Source organism: Globicephala melas, chromosome 2 (assembly GCF_963455315.2).
Source record: "Globicephala melas chromosome 2, mGloMel1.2, whole genome shotgun sequence".
NCBI classification, from domain to species: Eukaryota; Metazoa; Chordata; class Mammalia; order Artiodactyla; family Delphinidae; genus Globicephala; species Globicephala melas.
In genome coordinates, this window is record NC_083315.2 from 8,173,400 (window position 1) to 8,193,525 (window position 20,126).

A 20,126-nucleotide genomic window follows, 5' to 3' on the forward strand; every position below is an offset into this window, starting at 1 on the left:
TGGGGGGGGGGGTGGCAAGCTCTAAGGATATTCAGGGAACAGCAGGGTCCAGGCCCCAGACACAGGCCTGCACTCAGCATGTTCCAGGAGGCCGGTGTGGCCAGAACAAAGTGATGGAGCGGGGTGGGACCAGAGAGGAAACTGAGGCCCGAGTCAAGGAGGGCCACACAGTGGGGACTTCGCAGTCTACCCTGAGTGACAGCCCTGGGAATCGCCTCTTCCTGTACTTGGTCAACCCAGCCACGGTGAATTTCTGTGGAGTCCTTGTACTCTGCCCCCTGCCATACTGATGGACATTTATCGTGTGGCTGCAATGAGCAGAATGGATTGTAAACAGAAGTGGAGAGGTAAGTATTTGCATCCGTCATTTTTAAGGGTTCCATGTGCCACCAACCTTCCGTTTTAGACAAGTGTTCATGGGGAAATGGAAATCTGTCCAGTACTCGTAATAGTACTGGGTGGAACCATGATTGCTTCTGCCGGGCTGTTTCTTGACCTACAAAAATGGGCATTTCATCTGGCTTAACATAATACCAGAACGGGGATGATCTTGGTTCGCTGTGTCTATAGAACCTCTTTCCACCTTTAAAAGAAAAAAAAAAAAAAAACACCTGGCTATTGGCATGCTTTTTTCAGAAGCCCTTAGGTGGGCACTTTGTCCCCATCGCCCATTCGGAATCGCAAATCACGGCGGAGGCCCGGCTCTCCTCCGGGGATCAGCGTCCGCTCCCGGCTGGTCTTCACCTGAGAGGGGTGGGAAGCACCTGGATCCCCAGGGTCCCCGCCCTTAGACTCGCTCTGCTAGATGCGCGTTTGCGGGAGGCTCTGGGCCTCGCGGCCTCGCGCTCTTTCCGAGTCCGACGATCGGAGCATCGCAGAGCCGCCAGCCCCTCCCCCAGGCGACCCCAGACCCAGCGCGCCGTGGTCTCCCCGCAGGTCGGTGGACCTCAGCCCCACGCGGCTGCACAGCCTCGCCCTGCACTTTCGGCACCGGAGCTCCAGCTTGGAGTCCCAGGGCAAGCTCCTGGGCTCGGAGAACGACACGGGGAGCCCCGACTTCTACACGCCACGGACTCGCAGCAGCAACGGCTCGGACCCCATGGACGACTGCTCGTCGTGCACCAGCCACTCGAGCTCGGAGCACTACTACCCGGCGCAGATGAATGCCAACTACTCCACGCTGGCCGAGGACTCGCCGTCCAAGGCGCGCGCGCGGCAGCGGCAGCGGCAACGGGCGGCGGGCGCGCTGGGCGCGGCGAACTCGGGCAGCATGCCCAACCTGGCGGCGCGCGGCGGCGGCCACGGCCACGGCGTCTACCTGCACAGCCAGAGCCAGCCCAGCTCGCAGTACCGCATCAAGGAGTACCCGCTGTACGTGGAGGGCGGCGCCACGCCCGTGGTGGTGCGCAGCCTGGAGAGCGACCAGGAGGGCCACTACAGCGTCAAGGCGCAGTTCAAGACCTCCAACTCGTACACGGCCGGCGGCCTGTTCCGGGAGAGCTGGCGCGGCGGCGACGAGGGCGACGCGGGCCGCCTGACGCCGTCGCGCTCGCAGATCCTGCGGACTCCGTCGCTGGGCCGCGACGGCGGCGCCCACGACAAGGGCGCGGGCCGCGCCGCCGTCTCGGACGAGCTGCGCCAGTGGTACCAGCGCTCGAGCGCCTCGCACAAGGAGCACAGCCGCCTGTCGCACGCCAGCTCCGTCTCCTCGGACGGCGCCTCCCAGTACAGCGCCTCCTCCCAGAGCACCTTCGTGGCGCACAGCAGGGTCACCAGGATGCCCCAGATGTGCAAGGCCACGTCAGGTGAGGAGGGGCGGACGGCTCGGCGCGCACCTGGTCGGTATGGAGGTGAACTGGTGGGGATTGAAGGTTTTCTTAGAGCAGGCAGGAAGAAGAGATGGTTAATTCTAGAAACCTAGCTGTCAGGTGTGTGAGACCTTCCTTCCCCTCCTTCCTCACCCCTCCCACTCGAGCCTAGGTTTTGCTGCGTGAGGAAGACCTGGGAAGGGGCGGGGCAGCGCATCCTAAGCCCCGCCCCAGCCCAGCGGACTGCGCGCACCGCCGTCTCCCATATCAGCTTCCTGAGTAGGGGTGCAAACCATCCCCGCAGCCACTTGTCCTTGTAAGGACGGAGATCCAAGCAGTGGGTGAAGTCCGTGTCTTTCAGGGTTTATCCAGTCAAAGGTGAGCCTTTACCCTGGTGAAGGGGGCGACAGTAGTAGGTGAGAGGCAGCAGTGGGTTAGAGACCTGAGCGGTACCCTTGCAGGGAGAGGAACACTTGAAGCCCTGAGATTTGGCCAGTGTCTCCCCCAGGTGGCGCAGACCGGCTACAGAATGAAGTGGCGAGCTCTGCCTGTGACTTCCCCTGGTGACTTTCCGGAAAACTCGAGACTGCTCCTCGAGATCTCGTTTCACTGATGTTATGTTCTGACCAAAGTAATGTTTGTAAAGTGCTTCTGATGCCCCGTTGTTACATCTTAAAGTTTTCATCATCAGAGGGTTACCGCATATCCTTGTACTCAGGGCGTCGAGCAGTACCGAATCAAGTGAAACATGGAAGAAACCCGTTCTCTCCCTTAAGTTAATCCCCTTCCCACTCCGTCTCCAGGAAAGAATAACGATGATAAAAAAAAAAAGGGTCCAGCAGTCTCCACGTCCCTGCGGAGTTTTCAGCTCCAGCAGACGCTAACTCATTTATATATCTTAACACCCACAAAGAGGGGAGATTGTGCGGCGATGAGACTTGATCGGAGCGCCTTTCTAGTTGGTAGATGGGATGCTTGCCCGATCATGAATCGCCTGATAAAAGCCAATTAAAAAGAGACTGCATCACACTGACTGTAGGAAAGTAAGTGGGAGAGGATTCTGAGACATAATGAAAAATGATTTTTAAAGTATCAGGATAAAATGAGAGCAGCAAATGGAAGGAAGTCCAAGTCAGGATTTGACTTGCGACTGGAAAGAAGGTTAAGGGCGGGCAGAAATCCAGGGAAGGGAGAGTGATCTTATAGACAGAAAATGGGGCGGGGGGCGGGTTCCTCTTTGGGGGACTGAAGGAGATTCTTGGGGCCTGGGGAGAACAGGGCGAAAAGGAAGGACCGGCCGGCTGCCCGGGTGTGCCAGCTCACAGGGCTTCTGCAACTTCTCCCCAGATTCCCAGTGACTCGTTTATTATGTCATTGCCAAATGTCAAGTTGCAGAGACAGGAATAAATATGGTTCACGCAAGCGTGAGAGAACCGTGGACTTCAAGGTCCGAGAACCTTCTCCAGATTCCTCTGTCATCTGTAAAATCAGCCCAGTGAATTATGCCATCAGCTTCCTAGGAGGATTTTGAGAATAATGAATGTATTATGTATATCATTTAAAGACCATGGTCCCCTGTAACCCTATTAGGAGAAGCTGAGGTTGGACAGGTCAGGAGTATTTATGTTCTGTTGCAACTGTAGCACTTGTCTAGTAGATCTGCTTTACCTTAAGAGATTCGGTAAATCTTTTGGAACGTATTTTAGACTAAGCATCCTAATGAAAAAGATTGCATTCCCAAGGAAGCAGAGGGACGCATTTAAGTAGGATTTACTTCCTACTGAGTTTTCCCAACTAAATAAATCCTGCCCACATCAGTAAGCTCCACATGGTCGGGTTTGGATGAGCTTTGAAAAGCCCTGCCCCATTGGAAGGGTCCTGACATGGTAAATGACAAGCCTAAAACGGCAGAGACCACAAGCTCAGACAACCTTTCTGGAGGTTCTCTGTTCGTAATAAAGAACAGTTTTAACATTGGGGCCGTATCTGGAAACGCCCTGTGCAGAGAAACAGGTCCTCCCTGTGCTAGGCCAGCCCAGGCCCCCCTCCGAGGACAGTGGGGACTGTCGCCATCCCTGTGGCCACTTCCCAGTGGCAAAGCGGGGACCTAGGACCCCAAGTGAGCTTGACTCAGAATGGAGCTGCACAGCTGGGGGGAGAAAACGTCATTGGCCAAACGTGGGGAGAGGAGAGGGGTGGACGTTTTCCCACGGGACCCTGCCACGGGGCCACAGGCAGCATCTCTGGAAAGAAGCTCCTTTACTGCCCCGTGTCTGACCTGTGTCTCTTCTGCGCCACCTACACGCAGCTGCCTTACCTCAAAGCCAGAGAAGCTCAACGCCGTCCAGTGAAGTTGGAGCAACGCCCCCCGGCAGCCCTCACCACATCCTAACCTGGCGGACCGGGTGAGTTCCCCCTTCAGACCTCCGACCCTCCCTTCCTGGTTAGCAGTGATCCTCCGCGTTCTTCGTCAGTTAGAGCATAGAAGGTGTAAGATCCTAGTGACAGAGGGTTTATCGGCAGGAGAGTGAGGTACTGGGAAAGCGGGAACGACGTACAGCGCTGGGAACTTCTTCCTCTCCCGAGAAGCCCCAGGCACTGCTGTTACCTTCCACCCCCTCCTTTCCGGCGCCGTCCCTTTATTTGGGTGAATTCTCTCTACTCTCCTTCAAAGTTGGTGATGGTCCTGAAAATGTGGAGGGAGCCCAGTGAGCTTCTTTGGCCAGAATTCCAGACAGCACTGGACTTGGGTTGCGATCACCCCAGGCCAGCCAAGGAGAGATTCAGAAACCCACCCACACCCACCCCCGGCCTAAGCCCCAGCCTGCTGCTCTGCGTGCTTGGCAGTGTGTCCACTGTCTTGGTGTCAGGATGCTTCTTAAGGAAGGAAAAGCAGAAGGCTCAGATTCTGTCTCAGTCCCGGCCAAGCCCTTGTTCAGAACAATCGGGTACCTTGAGACCCTGAAGAGGTGGCCCACAGTAAATGAGGAAACCAAAACTCGGCTCCTCTTTCAGCTTTAAATGTAGGCAGAGACCACCACATAGCACAGTAAACCTCATGGACACTTAGGCTGTTTTCATGTACAGAAGAGTCCGGCAGATACATGCGACCTGCCTCCCGCTCCCCTCACCATCCCTGCCTCTTTCGTTGCTCCTAAGACCTGGACTCTAAGTGGATGTTCCATTCTATCGTTATCCATTGGCTAAAGGAATGAGGTCCCTTTATCCAGCTTTAGTCAGCTTCTCATTTGCTGGGGCATCCGTGGGGATGTCTGGGAAACTCTGACAGCTGTGAGTTACGCCAGAGAGAAACTACAGGACCCGAACCGGCCCCTCCTTTCAGGCTCTGTTCTCGGCAGACACGTTTTGTTGCTGCAGATTTATCTCTAGCGATTTTAAACCAGGCTTTAATTCAGCCTTAGTATTTGACAGAAGGGGAGCTCGCATTTATTGAGTGATTGCTGTGTACTCAAAGGCTGGAAGCTTCTGCGAACATAGCTGAGCTCATATAATCCTCACTGCAATCCTGCAAGGGAAGTGCCCAGATTTTTTTAGTTTTATAGATGAGGCTCAGAGAAAATCAGTGTCTTCCCAATGTCGCACAGCTGGACGGTGCTGGACTTTCAGCCCTGCACTCCGTGGGCCCACCCCGAAGCCTCGTCTTTTTCCACCCAGCCAGTGGTTCTTAAAACGTGGTACCCCAGACCAGCAACATAAACATCTCCTGGGGTCCTGTTAGAAATGCACCTGTCGGAACCATCCGTGACCCACTGAATCAGAAACTCGGGGTGGCGCCCGGTGGTCTGTGTGTTAGCGCCCTCCAGGGGATGCTGGTGCACTTAGGTTTGACGACCCATCACCGACCCACCGCACGCTGCCCCTTACGCTCTTGAGTTAACAGACCCTGCGGTCCCAACTGCCGGTGTTCTGTGTCCACTCCCACTGCCTGGTCTGCTGGGCAGCAGGTACCCCTGTCCTTATTACACACTCTTCTAACACTACCTTACGTACCATCCACACCCCAGCTCTAGCTCGTGTGGTCAGGCAGCTGCTGCAGGGCTTAGGGCCCAAGAGTTTCAAGAAGACAGATTCATAAAAAGAATGACAGGTCTTCTGTGTCTATGGTACCTCCACTGGCTAACCCATGTCACCCCGGATAAGGACCTTCAGATTTCAGGCTGTCTTTCTGGCTCCTCCAAATTTTCTGGATCACACCCATGCCCACCTGATCTCCATACATGACTGTTACTTGACGGACAGCAGGCTTTGGAACTTATGAGCACCCCTCACCTGCCTTTCCCCTGGAGTGGATCTGGGAACATGTCCATGTTTGATCACACACAGCTAGTGAGGATTCGAGACCAATTTGAAACAAAAAAGAATTCTGGTCCTTAAACTCTTTTATCAGATTGAGTTGAATTATCATTAACGAACAATACCTGTTCTCTGTGATGTGATAATAAGAAATGGGTCAAAAGTGCCAAAGCCTGGCTGCCTTCCTAACAAAACTAAAGCGGTCTGTGACGCCCGCGAGGGGGCTGAAAGCTACGCACGGCCTGTGTTATGTGTCACTAGCGCTTGGGTGCATAGTCAGCTGGGCCTTCCAGTGCATTAATAAGCTACTCATCGTGTCTGTGTCAGCTCCTCTCTTTAACCTGACCTCTCTTCTCTTCCTTCTGCTTTCCTTTGTTCAGAGAAGCAACAGAAAACTCGCCCATTATGGATGGGTCTGAGTCTCCAACTCACCAAAGTACTGATGCATAGAGGTATCGTAAGGGCATGTTTCGTTCTTACAGCCTTCCCCCTTCACTGTTCATGAGTCTGTGATCTCAGATGTGCTGCATCTGTGTTGCCTTTGGCCGTATGTATCATAATTTCCAGAAGGAAACATCTGAGTGGTGTGGAAGCCGTTATTTTCATGTCTTATTTCTAGATACATGTGGAAGTCGATGTTTAGATGTATGTTTTTACATCAGGTGTGTGTGTGTTAGATATCCCCACTGCTACTTCCCAGAAAAGACCACAGAGTATGTTTTAGACTTTCCCAGGTTCTTCGTACATGCAGATACTGGTAGAAGCTTTTACGGGTACTTTTAGTACTCAACGTTGGTTGAAAAGAACAGCAGCACGCAGTTTGTATCTCAAGGCGCCAAGGGCAGGCTGAGCTCATCCAGAATCACCTGGTCACCCACGATGTCATCCCAGTGTTCTTGAGTGACGGCTGTGCACTCTACCAAGTGCCGTAGGGCCCTGCTTTCCAAACTGTGATCCACCGACGAGCGGCATCCTCCTCATCACCCAGGAGCCTGTTAGGAGGTAGACTCCTGGACATACTGAATTCGAATCTGCATTTTAACAGGGTCCCTGGGTGAATCAAATGCACGCTGGAATTTGCAAAGCCCTGCTACAGCGGGCATAGAAACACGAACACCTGATCTGGTTCCTGTCCTCAGGGGGAGACAAGGTATTGAAATTAAGAGCATTTCAAGGGTTAACTAAAAAAGATACCATTCAGAAGTGGCTAAAAAAAAAAAAAGTGGTAAGTTTATTCAATCAAAAAATGATTCTTGCAGCACTTACGTATTAAATACCCTGAGACTTTAAACAAAATGCTAAAAGGTTTCCAAGGGGAGAGGGATCCCTTCCAAGGCCCGGGGTGCGAGGAGGGGGTCTCGAAGGGTGGAGGCCAGTTCAAGGGCGAAAGCAGCACAGATGCAGAAACAAGCAGGGGTGTCTGGGCAACAGCAGTGTCATTTTGCTGTAGAGAAAGAGCGAGACTTCAGCCTGAGAAGTAGGGTAGGACAAGATCCTGACCCAAAGTGGGGAGACGCGGAACAATTTTTACTGCAAGTGCCCTGAGCTGGCAGATGGGGGATTCGGAAAACAGGGGCTGAGCCTTTGAGAGGAAGGTGGTGTTAAAAGAATTCGACTGAGTATATTTGAAAGAGCTTACTGGCTTTATTTCAGTGATTCATGAATCAGGCAGATAGAAAGGAGCTGTACAAAACGAAAGACATGCAGGCAGAAAGGAGCGGGAACGAGGAAGTTACACCAGCTGAAAAAGCGGGTTGGTTGTAGCCCAGTCGCTCTCCGTTAGGGGACGGCAGGGGTCTGTCGGGCAGACGTGCTGATCCGGCGAGTCCCGATTTGACTGGTTAAAGACTCCTTTCTGGGGGAGCTGAAACTATAAAAGTTAAGTCTCGGTTTGGTGATATGGAACCTAGCCTAAGTGACTTCATTTTGAGTCTGCTGTCTTGTTTTTAACCATTACCCCCTTTTCATCAGACTCTGAGCCTAATTAAGAGAAGTGATCAAAGTTTAAGGCATTAGCGCTACTCCCAGCTGTGGCTTTGGAGTTCTTACCGGGGTTTTTTTGCTGAATCTCTGTGTGGTCTTCACAGGTCACGGCACTGGGTTCATGGTCTTTCAGTCGGTCATTCTCTTCGTTCCTTTTCGGATGTTCTGTTCTGAGGGAGATCATTTGCTTGGTAGCCAGTGGCTGCAAAGTTGCATTTAAAGCTTTTGCGAGAATACAGCACACTAAGGCGACTGCTGTAGTATTATAGGCAGAATAATCCCCAAAGAAAGATCCCGTGGGCTGGTTTGTTGGCCTAAGAGAGTGACTGGTTTGTTCAGTAGTCTCACCTTCCCCAGCAGTGTTGATCCAGGTGCAGCAGGCGGTGCTGGTCACAGCACAGGCGTCTCCTTGTTCAGCTGAAGGATAATCAACCAGAGGCTTCTCTTATTTTCAAGAACAACTCTGGCCAGAGAGTCTAGGGATTTTCATTGGGCAGCTGTTGCTTTACCAGCAGATTCTGGAACCTTCAAGAGGTAAGGAGAGATTCCTGGTCGTGGCCTCATTTGCATCAGCTCCTGGCCGGCTGAGTGGGGCTGTACCAAAGGAAGCAGATTTTGAACCACTGAATGCTTCCTGGTAATTCCCGTTTCCATCTGTGGCTCGGGCCCCAAAAGGTGACAGCCGTGGAGGCCAGTACACCTGAAGGGTCTGTAGACAGCACAGGTGGTTTTATTCTCTTTCCCTTGCCTCGCGTCCCTTTCTTTGTACAGAGCCTGGATGCAGGGTTCCCTGGGGTGTTAACCAGAGACAAGGAAGTAGATCCCCAGGGTTAGGGAGTGGGACACAACAGAAAGGTGGGCTGGCTGTTTGGTCCAGAGAAACGGAGGCATTGGAAATCAGGGAGCAGTCTGTGATGGACAGAACAGTGTAATCACTGGCATCGTGATAATTCAGAGTCTTTGAGGTTAGATTTAGCCCGCTTTGCAATGGCCTTAGATATGTGAACAGTGGCATTATCTTTCCAGGCCAGAGCAAAGCAAAAAAGATGGACAGCAAGAATCATAAAAACCTTCACAGCGTGAGAATTAGGAAAAGGACGGTCAGAGAGGGAAGGCAGAATGGAAAGGCAGACACGCTCTTGGTCTGACATGTTGGGAGGAAGCAGTCTGTCTGTCTGTCTCGATGGTGGCTGGTCGGTTTGATTGGTTTGAGGGCTGCAGCTTTTTTGCACGGGACCGGAAGTCAGGTGGAGCCTTCATCAGGTGTGAAGTACGTACCCAAGGTTTGGCCCCTTGTGATGTGGCAGCCATGTGGTGGTCAAGAGTTCTTGGTAGGTTCCTTGCCATGAATCTCACTTTTGCAAAAGCGTCAGAGTAAAACAATAACTGTCTGTCAATGACAAAAGAACTTAAAAATGCCCAGTGCTAAAGATCTGATGAGAGTTCATTATAATGGAATTGACAAGGAAATTTGGTTATTTCTGTGATTGACAGACAATATTTTAAGATAACCAGAATTATGACTGATAACCTTATACCAAGACATATCAGATTTCTAGGAATTTCACACAATTTCTAGAACACTTAATTATATTAATAATTAAGTGTTATTAAAATACAAATAACCCAAGAAGATTTATCATCACTTAGTTGGCAACGCTTCCCATGTAACTGAACAATAAACCTAAGCAGTGTAACATCTTCAGAAGGTAAGAGACAAATCCTCTGAAATCTGATTTAGAACATGGGGGCACAAATGTACTACGGTGTACAAGGCATTTGTGTCAGACAGGGCAAGGAGAGTTATGATCAGAGAAAGGTAAAAATAAGGCACTGAGAGACTGGGCTGCAAAAGTTTAACACTGTAGCTGACATCGAAGGGACTTCAGCTGTTGCTTAAGGTGGCACCAAGGATGATAGAAGGAAAATCAGGTTACAGGAAGGACCGGGGAGTCTCCAACCTTACAGACAGATCGGAGTTTTAAATGACAAATACAGCGTCTGAAAGGTTACCTCGCTTGGCAATTGCCTGGAAGACACGGGCAACCCGGAGAGAAAACAGATAAGTGGAGGAGTCTGGTTAACTTCCCCTATCATGATTTCCACAGTAAAGAGAACAGTGGCGGAAATCAAGTTAAGTTACACAGGCCTGGCCCGTTGTCTTGGGATAGCTGTCTATCTATGTCCGAGGTTGTCTGCTTCTGGTGCCGGGAGATCTTAAGTGTGAGATCACCTGTGGCTTTGCTGGTTCATTCTGGTCCTGTTACTCCTTTCAGGTGGGCCGGATGCCTTCAAATTTAGCTGTGCAGGAACTGGCGAGCAGTACCAGAAAAGATCCTTTCCAAGGAGGGAAGCAGGAGTCCTTTAGTTGGGGTCTTTTCCAGTGGCTGTATTCTCCAGGAAGTAGGTCATGAGGGGTGTCAGTGTCAGGCTGTAATACGCTTTTTAACCTGTAGGAGGAATAGAGAATAGATGACTAGCCATTTTTTTAATAGGTCCTGTTGGGCAATTTGAGGGTCACAGTATGGAGACTGAAGCAGATGCATGGGTCTGCCAGGTACTGTTTCCTCGGGAGTGAGCTTAGGTTTTTCAAAAGGCAAGGACCTTAGATGCAAAAGGACCAGTGACAGCACCTTGGTCAAAGTCTCAGGAAATTTTCCTAATTGGGTTTTAATGATGTCATTAGTCTTTTCTCCGAGTCCTGAATGCAGCCTGTATAGCCTAAGAAGGACTCTCCAGGGTTCTCGGATTACCTGGCCAGTAAAATGAGTTCCTCAGTCACTATGCATAAATGATGGGGGTGCCCCATATAGGGATGACGTTTTGAAGTAATTTCTTTGCTACAAAAGAGGCAGTTGCTTATCAACAGGAAAAAACTTCTACCCAGTGAGAAATTTGTTCCTGTGTTCTTAACAATTCTGTTTAGATTAGTCATGAAAATTTCTCGAGGCATTAAACAGCTAGCCAACATCTTAAGTTCTCTTCCTTGGTGACAAATTTTGTAATAGAGATTAACGTGAACTTATTTGACTAATAAACGCAGGTAGAATAAAAGTTGTACATATGCACTATATTTAACATACCTACTTTAATTAAACCAACAAACTTAAGTTAGCTTTTGTTTACTAAAGATTTTTCCTAGATCATGCGAACTTGAAAAACATTTGGGTTAAGTTTCTGTATTTCAGAGTTTTGGAATACTTAATCGCTTATTTTGCTTTAAGCCAATTAAATATGCTCTTTTGCAAATTAATTTTGGCAATACCAGAGGTAGAAAAACATTACAAACATACAATGTACATAGATAAACATACAGACAGATGCAGAGATCGTAAAGCTTTTGTTTTAAAATTTTACCTATGAGACAGGTACAATAATGCAAAACTTACTAGTTTATAGAAGAACACTTTTATCCAAATCCTGTTTCTGGAAGTTGGAGTAAGGCAGGGTTACCTGCTCAGATGGCTAACGCTTTTCATTACTATTTGTGGAGAAGACACTTAAGGTTTTTCATTCACCTAAGCTCCAAATAGCCTTCCCCATCTTTTTTTCCTTCTGGTGAGAATTACCTGCCTGAAGTAATTACCTGCCTGAAGTTTGTGTTTCTAAGAGCTGGCCTAGGTAAGAATTCTCGGAAGAGACCAGGTGGAACATTCACAACTCAAAGGCACAGGAGAAAAAATGGAACTTCGTCCAGGAAGGACTTTTCTTTCTTAAATCCAGGTATTTTACAATGTCTGCAAGCCTGTTGAGATGAAGAAGGGATGTCTGGGGATTGACAGAAAGGACAGGTGAGCTTTGAACTGCCTCTAGAGCTGCATCTCTGTGCTTGTAAAGACTAGGTCTGTAAGACAAGGACAGTCGGGGAATTGGGTTGCAACGTGAATGACATCGTAGCCCATCCAACTACATTATCTTCTATTTGCTTCTTTAGATCAGAGAGAAGATCTTCAACTAAGATGGAATTCAAGAGATTCCTATGCTCTAGATTTAGAGCTTTGTCTTTGGAATGTTTTTCTTTCCCTCTGGGTACATAGCTTCATTTTGACTTAGGGGACAAAGCCTTTAAAAAGTTCCTAACGGGCTCTGTATATCAGCGTCCAGCAGTTTGGCCAACTTCTGACCATAGAGCTACTTAAACAATCCTTTTAAATATCTTGTCAGGGGGACAAACAGTAAATATTCCTGGCCATATTGAAAGACCTGGATGCAAGAGTCATTCCCAATGAGGGTGCAAAGGACACCACTCTCCCAAGCTCCAGAGCCACTCCCAAAGAAGGAAAGACTTAGTTCCCCTGAGGGCTGGCACTAAGCCACCAATGTAAGGTGCAACTTACATTTCTGTTATATCTGCCCAACCTGACGGTCGCCGAGCCAAGTTCTCAGGACACAAAACGAGACAAACAAGAAGGCAACAGCTGTCCCTGGGAGAGAACAGATCAACCAATGGGTCTGGATTTGGAAAGGAAGGGACATGAACGATTTACCTTTCTCTCTCAACTGGGCACTGCAAACAGAGATTCAGGAGAGCTGACTCTGGTCAGAATTCTCACCCCTTCCAGCTTCTGCCAGATTTACCAGGATCCCATCTGCAGGCTCTGGAACAACTGGGGTTTAGAGAGTATAGCTCCACTAATCTACCAGAATTTGGCAAGGTTTTCCATTAATTTTAGTTTCCCCTTGGGAAACTATTCCCTTGGGAATAACTGGTAGCAGTTACAGGAGAATCCATGGAGTCCCATCAACCCTGGGAGAGCCCAAATGGGGGTCCTTCTTTGAGGGCAGATATGGGGTGTTCGTAAGGCCACCAACTTGATGACCTTGTTTACAGTCACGCAGTCTCTTCAAAGTGGGGAGACAGTGCAGACGGAGGAGAGTATAATGAGGCAAGGTGGAGAGAGGGGAGAGTAGGCGTTAACATCAGTCTTACAGTCTTATTTTGGGCATCTCTTGTATCTTTGTTTTATTATCCTTTTGCAATGAATCTTTCAGTGAAGCTATTTGGGAAGTTTGAAGCTTTCTGGAGGCTTCCTCACGCCAATTAAAATAGGTATCCCATTCCACTTGTTTGATTTGGGAGCCTTTGCTTTCAGGTGCACTTCTAAAGTGAACAATCTTGGCTAACTGGAACATTCCTCATGGTGACCATTGCCATTTTAGTTTGTCTTCAGTAAGATTGGTCCTTGTGTATGCAGACAGACCAAAAAAATTTTTAACACAGAAGTGCTGTGGGTGGTTCCTAAGGCCGGGGTGGGGGGCACCCTTAAAGCATTTAGATGAGTGGGATCCCATTTGCGGAGTTTTTCCTAGAATGAAGAAAATATTCTCTATAGCCTAAGGCGTGAGCTTAGGGCTGGGACTTGGGTTTTGTTTGACAGTTTACCTTTCACAGGATACTTCTTTGTCCTGGTGGACAGCTTTGCCCGTGACCAGGGGTCTCATTACATGGACTTTTCCTGCAGGTGGCCAGTGACCTGTTGTGACCCTTGCTTGGCTGTGACCACCCTATCCTTACCCGGGAGCCTTGGGCTTTGGAGACAGTTGTCTCTCGTTAGGTGTTTGACCCATGCCCTCCAATTTTTGTTTTAGTTTTGCTCTCAGGAAAACTACACGTTTGAATGTGAACCAAGTGCATTCTAATTCAGAAACCAAAAGGGTACTCACCAGAAGGACAATGTGTCCTTGCCCAAGTCCTGAATCAAGTCGGACAGACCAACCACAAGGAGGGAGCCTGAAATCAGAAGTCGCCTTCGGATCCCATGGCTGCCACCCCTGTCCAAAAAACAAGTTCAAGTTTAAAGATCTTGTTGGCTTCATTCATCAAGTTGCAACCCAGTTCCTTATGGAATTAGAAACTGTCCTTGTCTTACAAACCTAGTCCTTACAAGAACAGAAATGCAGCTCTAGAAGCAATTCAAAGCCTACCTATCCTTTTTCTTATCAATCCCCAAACATCCCTTCTTCACCTCAAAAGGCTTGCAGACATTGTAAAAGACTGGATTTAGGAAAGTAAAGTCCTTCTTGGAGGAACTCCCATTCTTTTCCTGTGCTTTTGAGTTGTGAATATTCCACCTGGTCTCCTCCAGGAACTCTTACCTAGGCCAGCTCTTAGAAACGCAAACTTCAGGGAGATAATTCTTACCAGAAGGAAAAAAGAAAAGCAAGGCTCTTTGGAACTTAGGTGAATGAAAAACCTTAAGTGTCTTCTCCACACTGAGCATGTAACCTTCATTGAGTCCAGCTTCCAGAAACAGGATTTGGATTCTACTGTTCTTTAACAAACTAGCGGGTTTTGCATGGTCGCACCGGCCTCGTGGCTGTGGGCAGCACGGAGCTTGCGTGCTCTCTCCATCTCTGCCTCTACTTCCTGTTCCTGGCGGTCACATCCTCGGGAGGAAGTGGACAGCCCTGTAGTGTGAAAGCTGCTTGGCCTTGCTCGGGCATTTGCCCATCTCTGACCAGTGACGGGTTAGAGGACTCTAACTGGCCCCGCCCTGGGCCACTTGGCCACCCTCAGTGAGGGTAGGGCAGACACCCTGGTGGAAACCACCACCAGGACGACGCAGAGTTAGGGAGGGACTGTCCCCCAATGAACAGCGTATGTCCACCGTGGGATCCAACCACCTTTTGCCACGAAAAGACTCTCAATCCCTCAGGCACGATGGCACAGGTCAGTTTTATCAGGGCGGAGAGAGAGTTTGCAGGGTGGGTAGGACGGAATCAGCTACTTACCACCGGAAGACAGTGACAGACGGGCAGGGCCAGTTCCGGAATTAGGGCCTCGATGTTACTTTGCTTCTGAAGCCACCTTTAAGTGTATTAACCCCAGTATATATTTCAGGGGTTCCAGGCACAGGACTCTCTTTAAAGGCCATGGTATGCTCACAGAGGCCTTGGGTTTTCCAGCGTTGATGGGTTTTTTAAAAGCCAGATGAGAAACCTTCACGAAATCCAGAATGCCTTCATCCACTTGTTCCTAGAGAAATCAGCGAATCAAACAGAAAAATGGCGATGATGGCTTATTCTCAGTCATAAACTGGTTCACGAGGTTGTCCTGAAGACGCTCTTGAAACCTGCTTTCCTTTGAGTCTCTTCCTGCCACCCGTCCCCAGCCATAACCGTAGCACAGGGCATGGGGAGATCAGCGGCAGGGGAGGAAATCATCTTCTGACATTTATGGAAAGTCCAGATGCTGTTTCCAGATAGGTATTTCTACCCCCAAAACGGCGTGTGCTCTGGGGAGGCCAAACTTGAAAACCCAGCTTGAACAAACCCACACCTACTAACTCAGAGGCACAGACCCGTGTCCCTCACAGGAATGCTATTCCAAAAACCGAAGGCTGTGGTTAAAGGCCTACAGGTTTCATCCCTTTAGGAATCAGCACCAATGAACACGCAGAAGTTACTAGGAGTAGAAGCTCAAAACAAAGGAAGAGCACAGGTGGTAATCCAGGCCTCTCTGCAGCTGTTCCTGCACAGGGCCCCGAGGTCAGCCCTGCCCATGTCGGGCTGCGTGCGGCCCGCAGGGCAGGGAGAGGAAGGTAGGACCCCATCTCCTCAGGCCGCATGGCTGATTAACCAGCGTCTGGGCACCTCCTGGGCAAATTCCAGCCCATTCCTAGATTCAGTGAGATAAAGTGTGATCTTTAGCCCTCAAAGAGCTAGTTCAGGATCAGTGGGGAGGGGCCGTTTTCCCTAATAATGATGCCTAGTAACGATCATGGGCATCAGCATATCCATGTGATTGCTTCTTGATATGCAAAGACCACAGCTGACCCTTGAACAACACAGATTGGAGCTGCACAGGTCCACTTATACTCAGGTTTTTCCCAACAAATACAGTCGGCTGGCCCTCCGATCCACTGATGAGGACCCCACCGATACGAAGGGCCAACTGTACTGCACCAGTTTGTATCAGGGACTTGCTCATCCTCGGACTTTGGTATCCAGAGGGGGCTCTTGGACCCAATTCCCTGCAGATACCAAGGGACGACTGTGCCCAACCTGCGTCGTGACGCACAGCTGCAAGTCTGTTTTTTACAAAGTCTTTTCTATACACTTTTCTATATACTTTCAATACTTTTTTTGATAATCACACAACAATACATGTTATTTCAAATAAACAGCACTAAGACTCCATTCAAAATATCACCTCAGTTTCCCTACAGGGAAACCTGCCATTTCGCATGTGCTTCCAGGACAGAATAAAAATCTGGTGGACACTGGTTACACCTGGGATCTCAGGGAGGACAAAGCAAGCAAGTGTTCTGAGAAAACAAAGAATCCTGAGGCCTCCAGCCGGAGGGGTTCTGGGCCTTGGCCGCATGGGAGAGTCATGTGGGGGGATCTGAAAGCTCCGGACACTCAAGCACAGCCCAGACCAATTAAACCTGCATCTCCACGGTGGGTGTTTTGGGGGTTCCCGGGTGAGTCCCACATGCAGCCGAGCCCGAGGACCACTGCATTAAGTGTTAGCTCCGTTTCCCTCCACACACGTACAAGGCTTAGGTCCCCTGGGTGTGAACGTTCTCCAGTCTGCGCGAGCCTGCTGTGCGCTCAGCACTGCCGCAGGCCTGGTTCCTTATGAACGGGGAAGACGAGTGATCATTATCGGCCCCTATGGCCACGTACTTCTGAACGCAGACTGCCAAGTGACGTTCCCCCCTAACTGTCTCCTCTCGCCCTTGGACTCCCTGCAGGAGCTACAATGATAGCTGTTTCCTGGATCCCTCCCTCTATCCAGAACTAGCTGATGTCCAGTGGTACGGGCAAGAAAAAGCCAAGCCCGGGACCCTCGTGTGAGCCAGCCGGCCTCAATCTGGCCGCCTCGACGCCATTCTGAGATCACCTCACTGCCTCTCATTTGCCTTACCCAGACGCAGTGTCACCTGCACCAGCTTCGGCCCTCAGCACTTTTCTTCTCCTGTCTCCGCGTCCCCCTCACCCTCCAAAAACCTGACTGGGGAGACATTCTGGAAGGTTCCGGTCCCACTGTGTGTCCCCTGGCTCCCTTGCCCAGAGAGCCAGGCACCAATCCTCAATGGCACCTTGGTGGCTCCCCCCTGCCGTGACAGCCCCCTGGCCAGGAACCATCAGGGAAGCTGGCTGGCCTGGACTCCTGTGGACTAGTGGCATTGGTGGAAACCAGGAGAGGGGACTTAAGTACAGGGTGATCCAGAAAGACTGTGAAAGCTGGGGCCCACCTGGAGGCCCACCAAGCACTCGGTGAAGACCATGCCCCGTGGGAGTATTCAGCGGACAGCTGAAATACTTCCTGGGAGGAGTGACTGTTGCGGGAGCAGGAAGAACAGAAACAGAAGCTGGACACGTCAGAGATGCATCCACGGATCACAGTCAGTTATGCTGCCAAAGATTTTAAAAAATTAAAAACTAAAAACACACAAAAAATTAAGAGGGGCCAAGAGGAAGACGTTCTTTCTGCAATGAAATCTCTTTTAAATCCTCAACTGCTACTGCATCCCACACGTGAAAGTCAACCATCTGTAACGTGTGCCCCTCACCCCTCTCCCTTAACATTCCACCTCCCTCTCCATCGAGAGCCTGAAAACTAACCCAATGTGATGGTCACGTCGGGGGACCCCTGGCTGGCATTGCTGACTTGGATCTCCATGAGTCTGGACCCCAAGGAGAACAGACCCACGGGGAGTAGCGGAGTGTCCACTTAGCCCCAGCCTGCATGGGGGGGTTCAGCCCAAGACACAAAGCTGCTTTCCTTTGGGGATTTGTAGGAAACGTAAGGTGATGGTTGCCAAAAGTGGTTCTCTCTCATTAAAACAACCAGTAAAAGTGTATCCTGTTTTTTTCTCACAAGGTGTTTCATTTGATCTTTTATGGGAAGCCAAGGGAAAAAGCACATTGCGATCCATTCAAGTGTTTAACTGTCGTAGCCCATTTTCTGTTTGTTAGCACTTGTGTGACAAAGAGTTCAGATCCAATGGCACCCGGTTACCAACGTGTCACTTCTTGCAAGAACCCAACTATGCCCTTAGGTAGGAAGACTGTACTCACATGTCTACTAGCTGGCAGGCAGAGCAGGGTTGAAAAAATGTATCAGCTCCCAGGGGGCCCATATGCCTACGACATCAGCTACCTTGATGTGTCCCGATGGTCTGCAGGGACCAAAAAAGGAAGAGAGAAGAAAGGTGTGTGGGAGCTGCACGTTTACATGTGTTTTGAGCTATGCTTAACACACAACTGGAAAGCCATCAATCTTCAAAGGCCTCAAAAATACTTTTATAATACTAACAAGTGCACACTCGTAGTTGGGTTATTTCAAATGGCACAAACACGGTCTCCACAGAGGTGGGATGCTGTGCTTATTGGCGCAAGTGGCGGGGCGGGGGGGAAATTCCTTTTCTCACTTGTAATGACTTCCTACTGGAAAGGCAGTGGACAGCCAGAGACAGGAGCTGGGGTGGGGTAGATTTGTGGGCAAGCAGAGTTGAAGTTAGCTTTAGCGTAACGAGAAAAAGCTTTGTTTTTTATGTATATGTAATCCAAGAATAAACAATAGACTCTACCAGACCCAGAGGGTAAGAATGGACACTTACCATTGGTTAAAATGAAATATCAGTAAATACCCACGGTGCTCCCCCTGCTGCAGCTTGAAGAGCACTGTGGGATTCCTCTGGGGGCTCACAGCAGGCTGGGGCCAGGCTGGACGGTTCAGGGCCGGGGTTCCCTGGCTCTGTGCACGGCTGGGTTGGTGATATCAGCTTGCGGAAGGGATTAATATTCACAGATCGCTTTAGGGGTAAACCCTGCAGGGTAAATAAAATTGGTTATGATGATATTAAACGATTCTGGGGATTGACACGGGGAGGGGTGTTGCTCTTATTTTGATGGTCAGAGCTACAAACAGCAGGTTTTTCTTTCCCCATTCGGAAACATTCTGTATTGGGCCAGATTCTTTCTCCCAAAAGAAGATGCATGAATAATCAAACTGAACTCTGTCCCAGAGGAAAAGTCAAAAGGGAAATAGATGAGGTGACAAGGTTACATACTGCGGATGATACAACAGGGATAGTAGTTTGAAATCAAGTCGGAAGTCAGTCGGATAAATTTTTAGCCCAGTTGGGTTACAAAGACTGAGAGACGAAAATTCTTTCTAAACACTTGGGTGTGGGATTCGGGGGGCAGAAAGGAAAGGAGGCAGGATAGCGGGGCAGAATTACAGTTCAGGCAAACAGTATGATGGTCTGGTAGTAAAGACGGAGATTGAGTAAAACAGGTTTTACTGTTGAGCTGCGTTCAGTTCCTACAGGATGTACATAAAAATGCTGGTCCTTTGAGACTGACGTGGTTAATGATCAGTGTGGTGGGAAATGATATAGTTACTGTACACAAGCACTGGCAAGCTCCTTATATACCCCTATTTCTTTAAAGCAAATTAAGATGAAATATGAAACCCCTGGTCTGATATAAAGCCCCTATAGGAGTCTGGATACGTATAAGAAACTGCCTGTTTAGCCAGAAGGCTGGTGAAAACACCTACGTCAGACTCTGTTGTGAGACAGGTGGGTTTTTTTAATTTGATCATATGCAGGTGAGTGTTGAAACCGTTCAAATTCCAAGTTGTTTTCATTCGGTATTAGTTTAGTTCTACATATAGCAAACCCCATCCAGGTGCTATCAGATGACCAGTTACTGCTTAATTAACTAGGTGTAAAGTTTTACATATACATTAATGTCAATAGTTTATTACAAGTCGTGTAAAATGGACTCTAGTTTAATAATGGGGAAGAAAGGATTAGGTTGCTCCTGAAACTGATTTGTAGAGCATGTAAAATGACTTTACTGGATTCTGTTCAACTGTAATCAATGACAAAGATGTATGTTGTAGACAAAGTTGCAGAATTAAAAAGAAATCTGCTTTTAATTTATTCTTTTTGTATTAAGAATTTGTATAGTACCTTTACATTTTGCAAAACAGTGTTGTCAACACTTATTAAAGCATTTTCAAAATGAAAAGATCTCAGTTGCCTCTTGGACATTCTGTTT

General features: G+C 49.1%; 1 protein-coding gene and 1 long non-coding RNA gene across 10 annotated transcripts in view; one reads left to right on the forward strand and one right to left on the reverse strand.

Moving 5' to 3' along the window:
* Nucleotides 1-20,088, forward strand: part of FRMD4A (FERM domain containing 4A) — a 640,139-nt gene extending 620,051 nt beyond the window's left edge. For 8 of the 9 annotated variants that reach the window (XM_060292572.2, XM_060292533.2, XM_060292551.2 and 5 more), the window contains 3 exons: nucleotides 937-1,805; nucleotides 4,117-4,213; nucleotides 16,805-20,088. In XM_060292572.2, coding sequence (XP_060148555.1) covers nucleotides 937-1,805; nucleotides 4,117-4,213; nucleotides 16,805-16,907 — 1,069 coding nt within the window. In that variant the 3' untranslated portion in view covers nucleotides 16,908-20,088. Of the gene's footprint in view, nucleotides 1-936; nucleotides 1,806-4,116; nucleotides 4,214-6,502; nucleotides 6,575-16,804 lie in introns of all 9 variants that reach the window. The other variant, XM_060292528.2, reaches the window with a different exon arrangement.
* LOC115840036 (uncharacterized) lies at nucleotides 7,390-19,250 on the reverse strand. Its single transcript, XR_004034335.2, has 6 exons — nucleotides 18,677-19,250; nucleotides 18,135-18,235; nucleotides 14,838-15,081; nucleotides 13,770-13,877; nucleotides 12,443-12,529; nucleotides 7,390-10,555 (listed from the first exon to the last, which is right to left on the reverse strand). It is a non-coding gene; the product is annotated as an uncharacterized lncRNA (long non-coding RNA).
* Nucleotides 20,089-20,126: the final 38 nt, after the last annotated feature.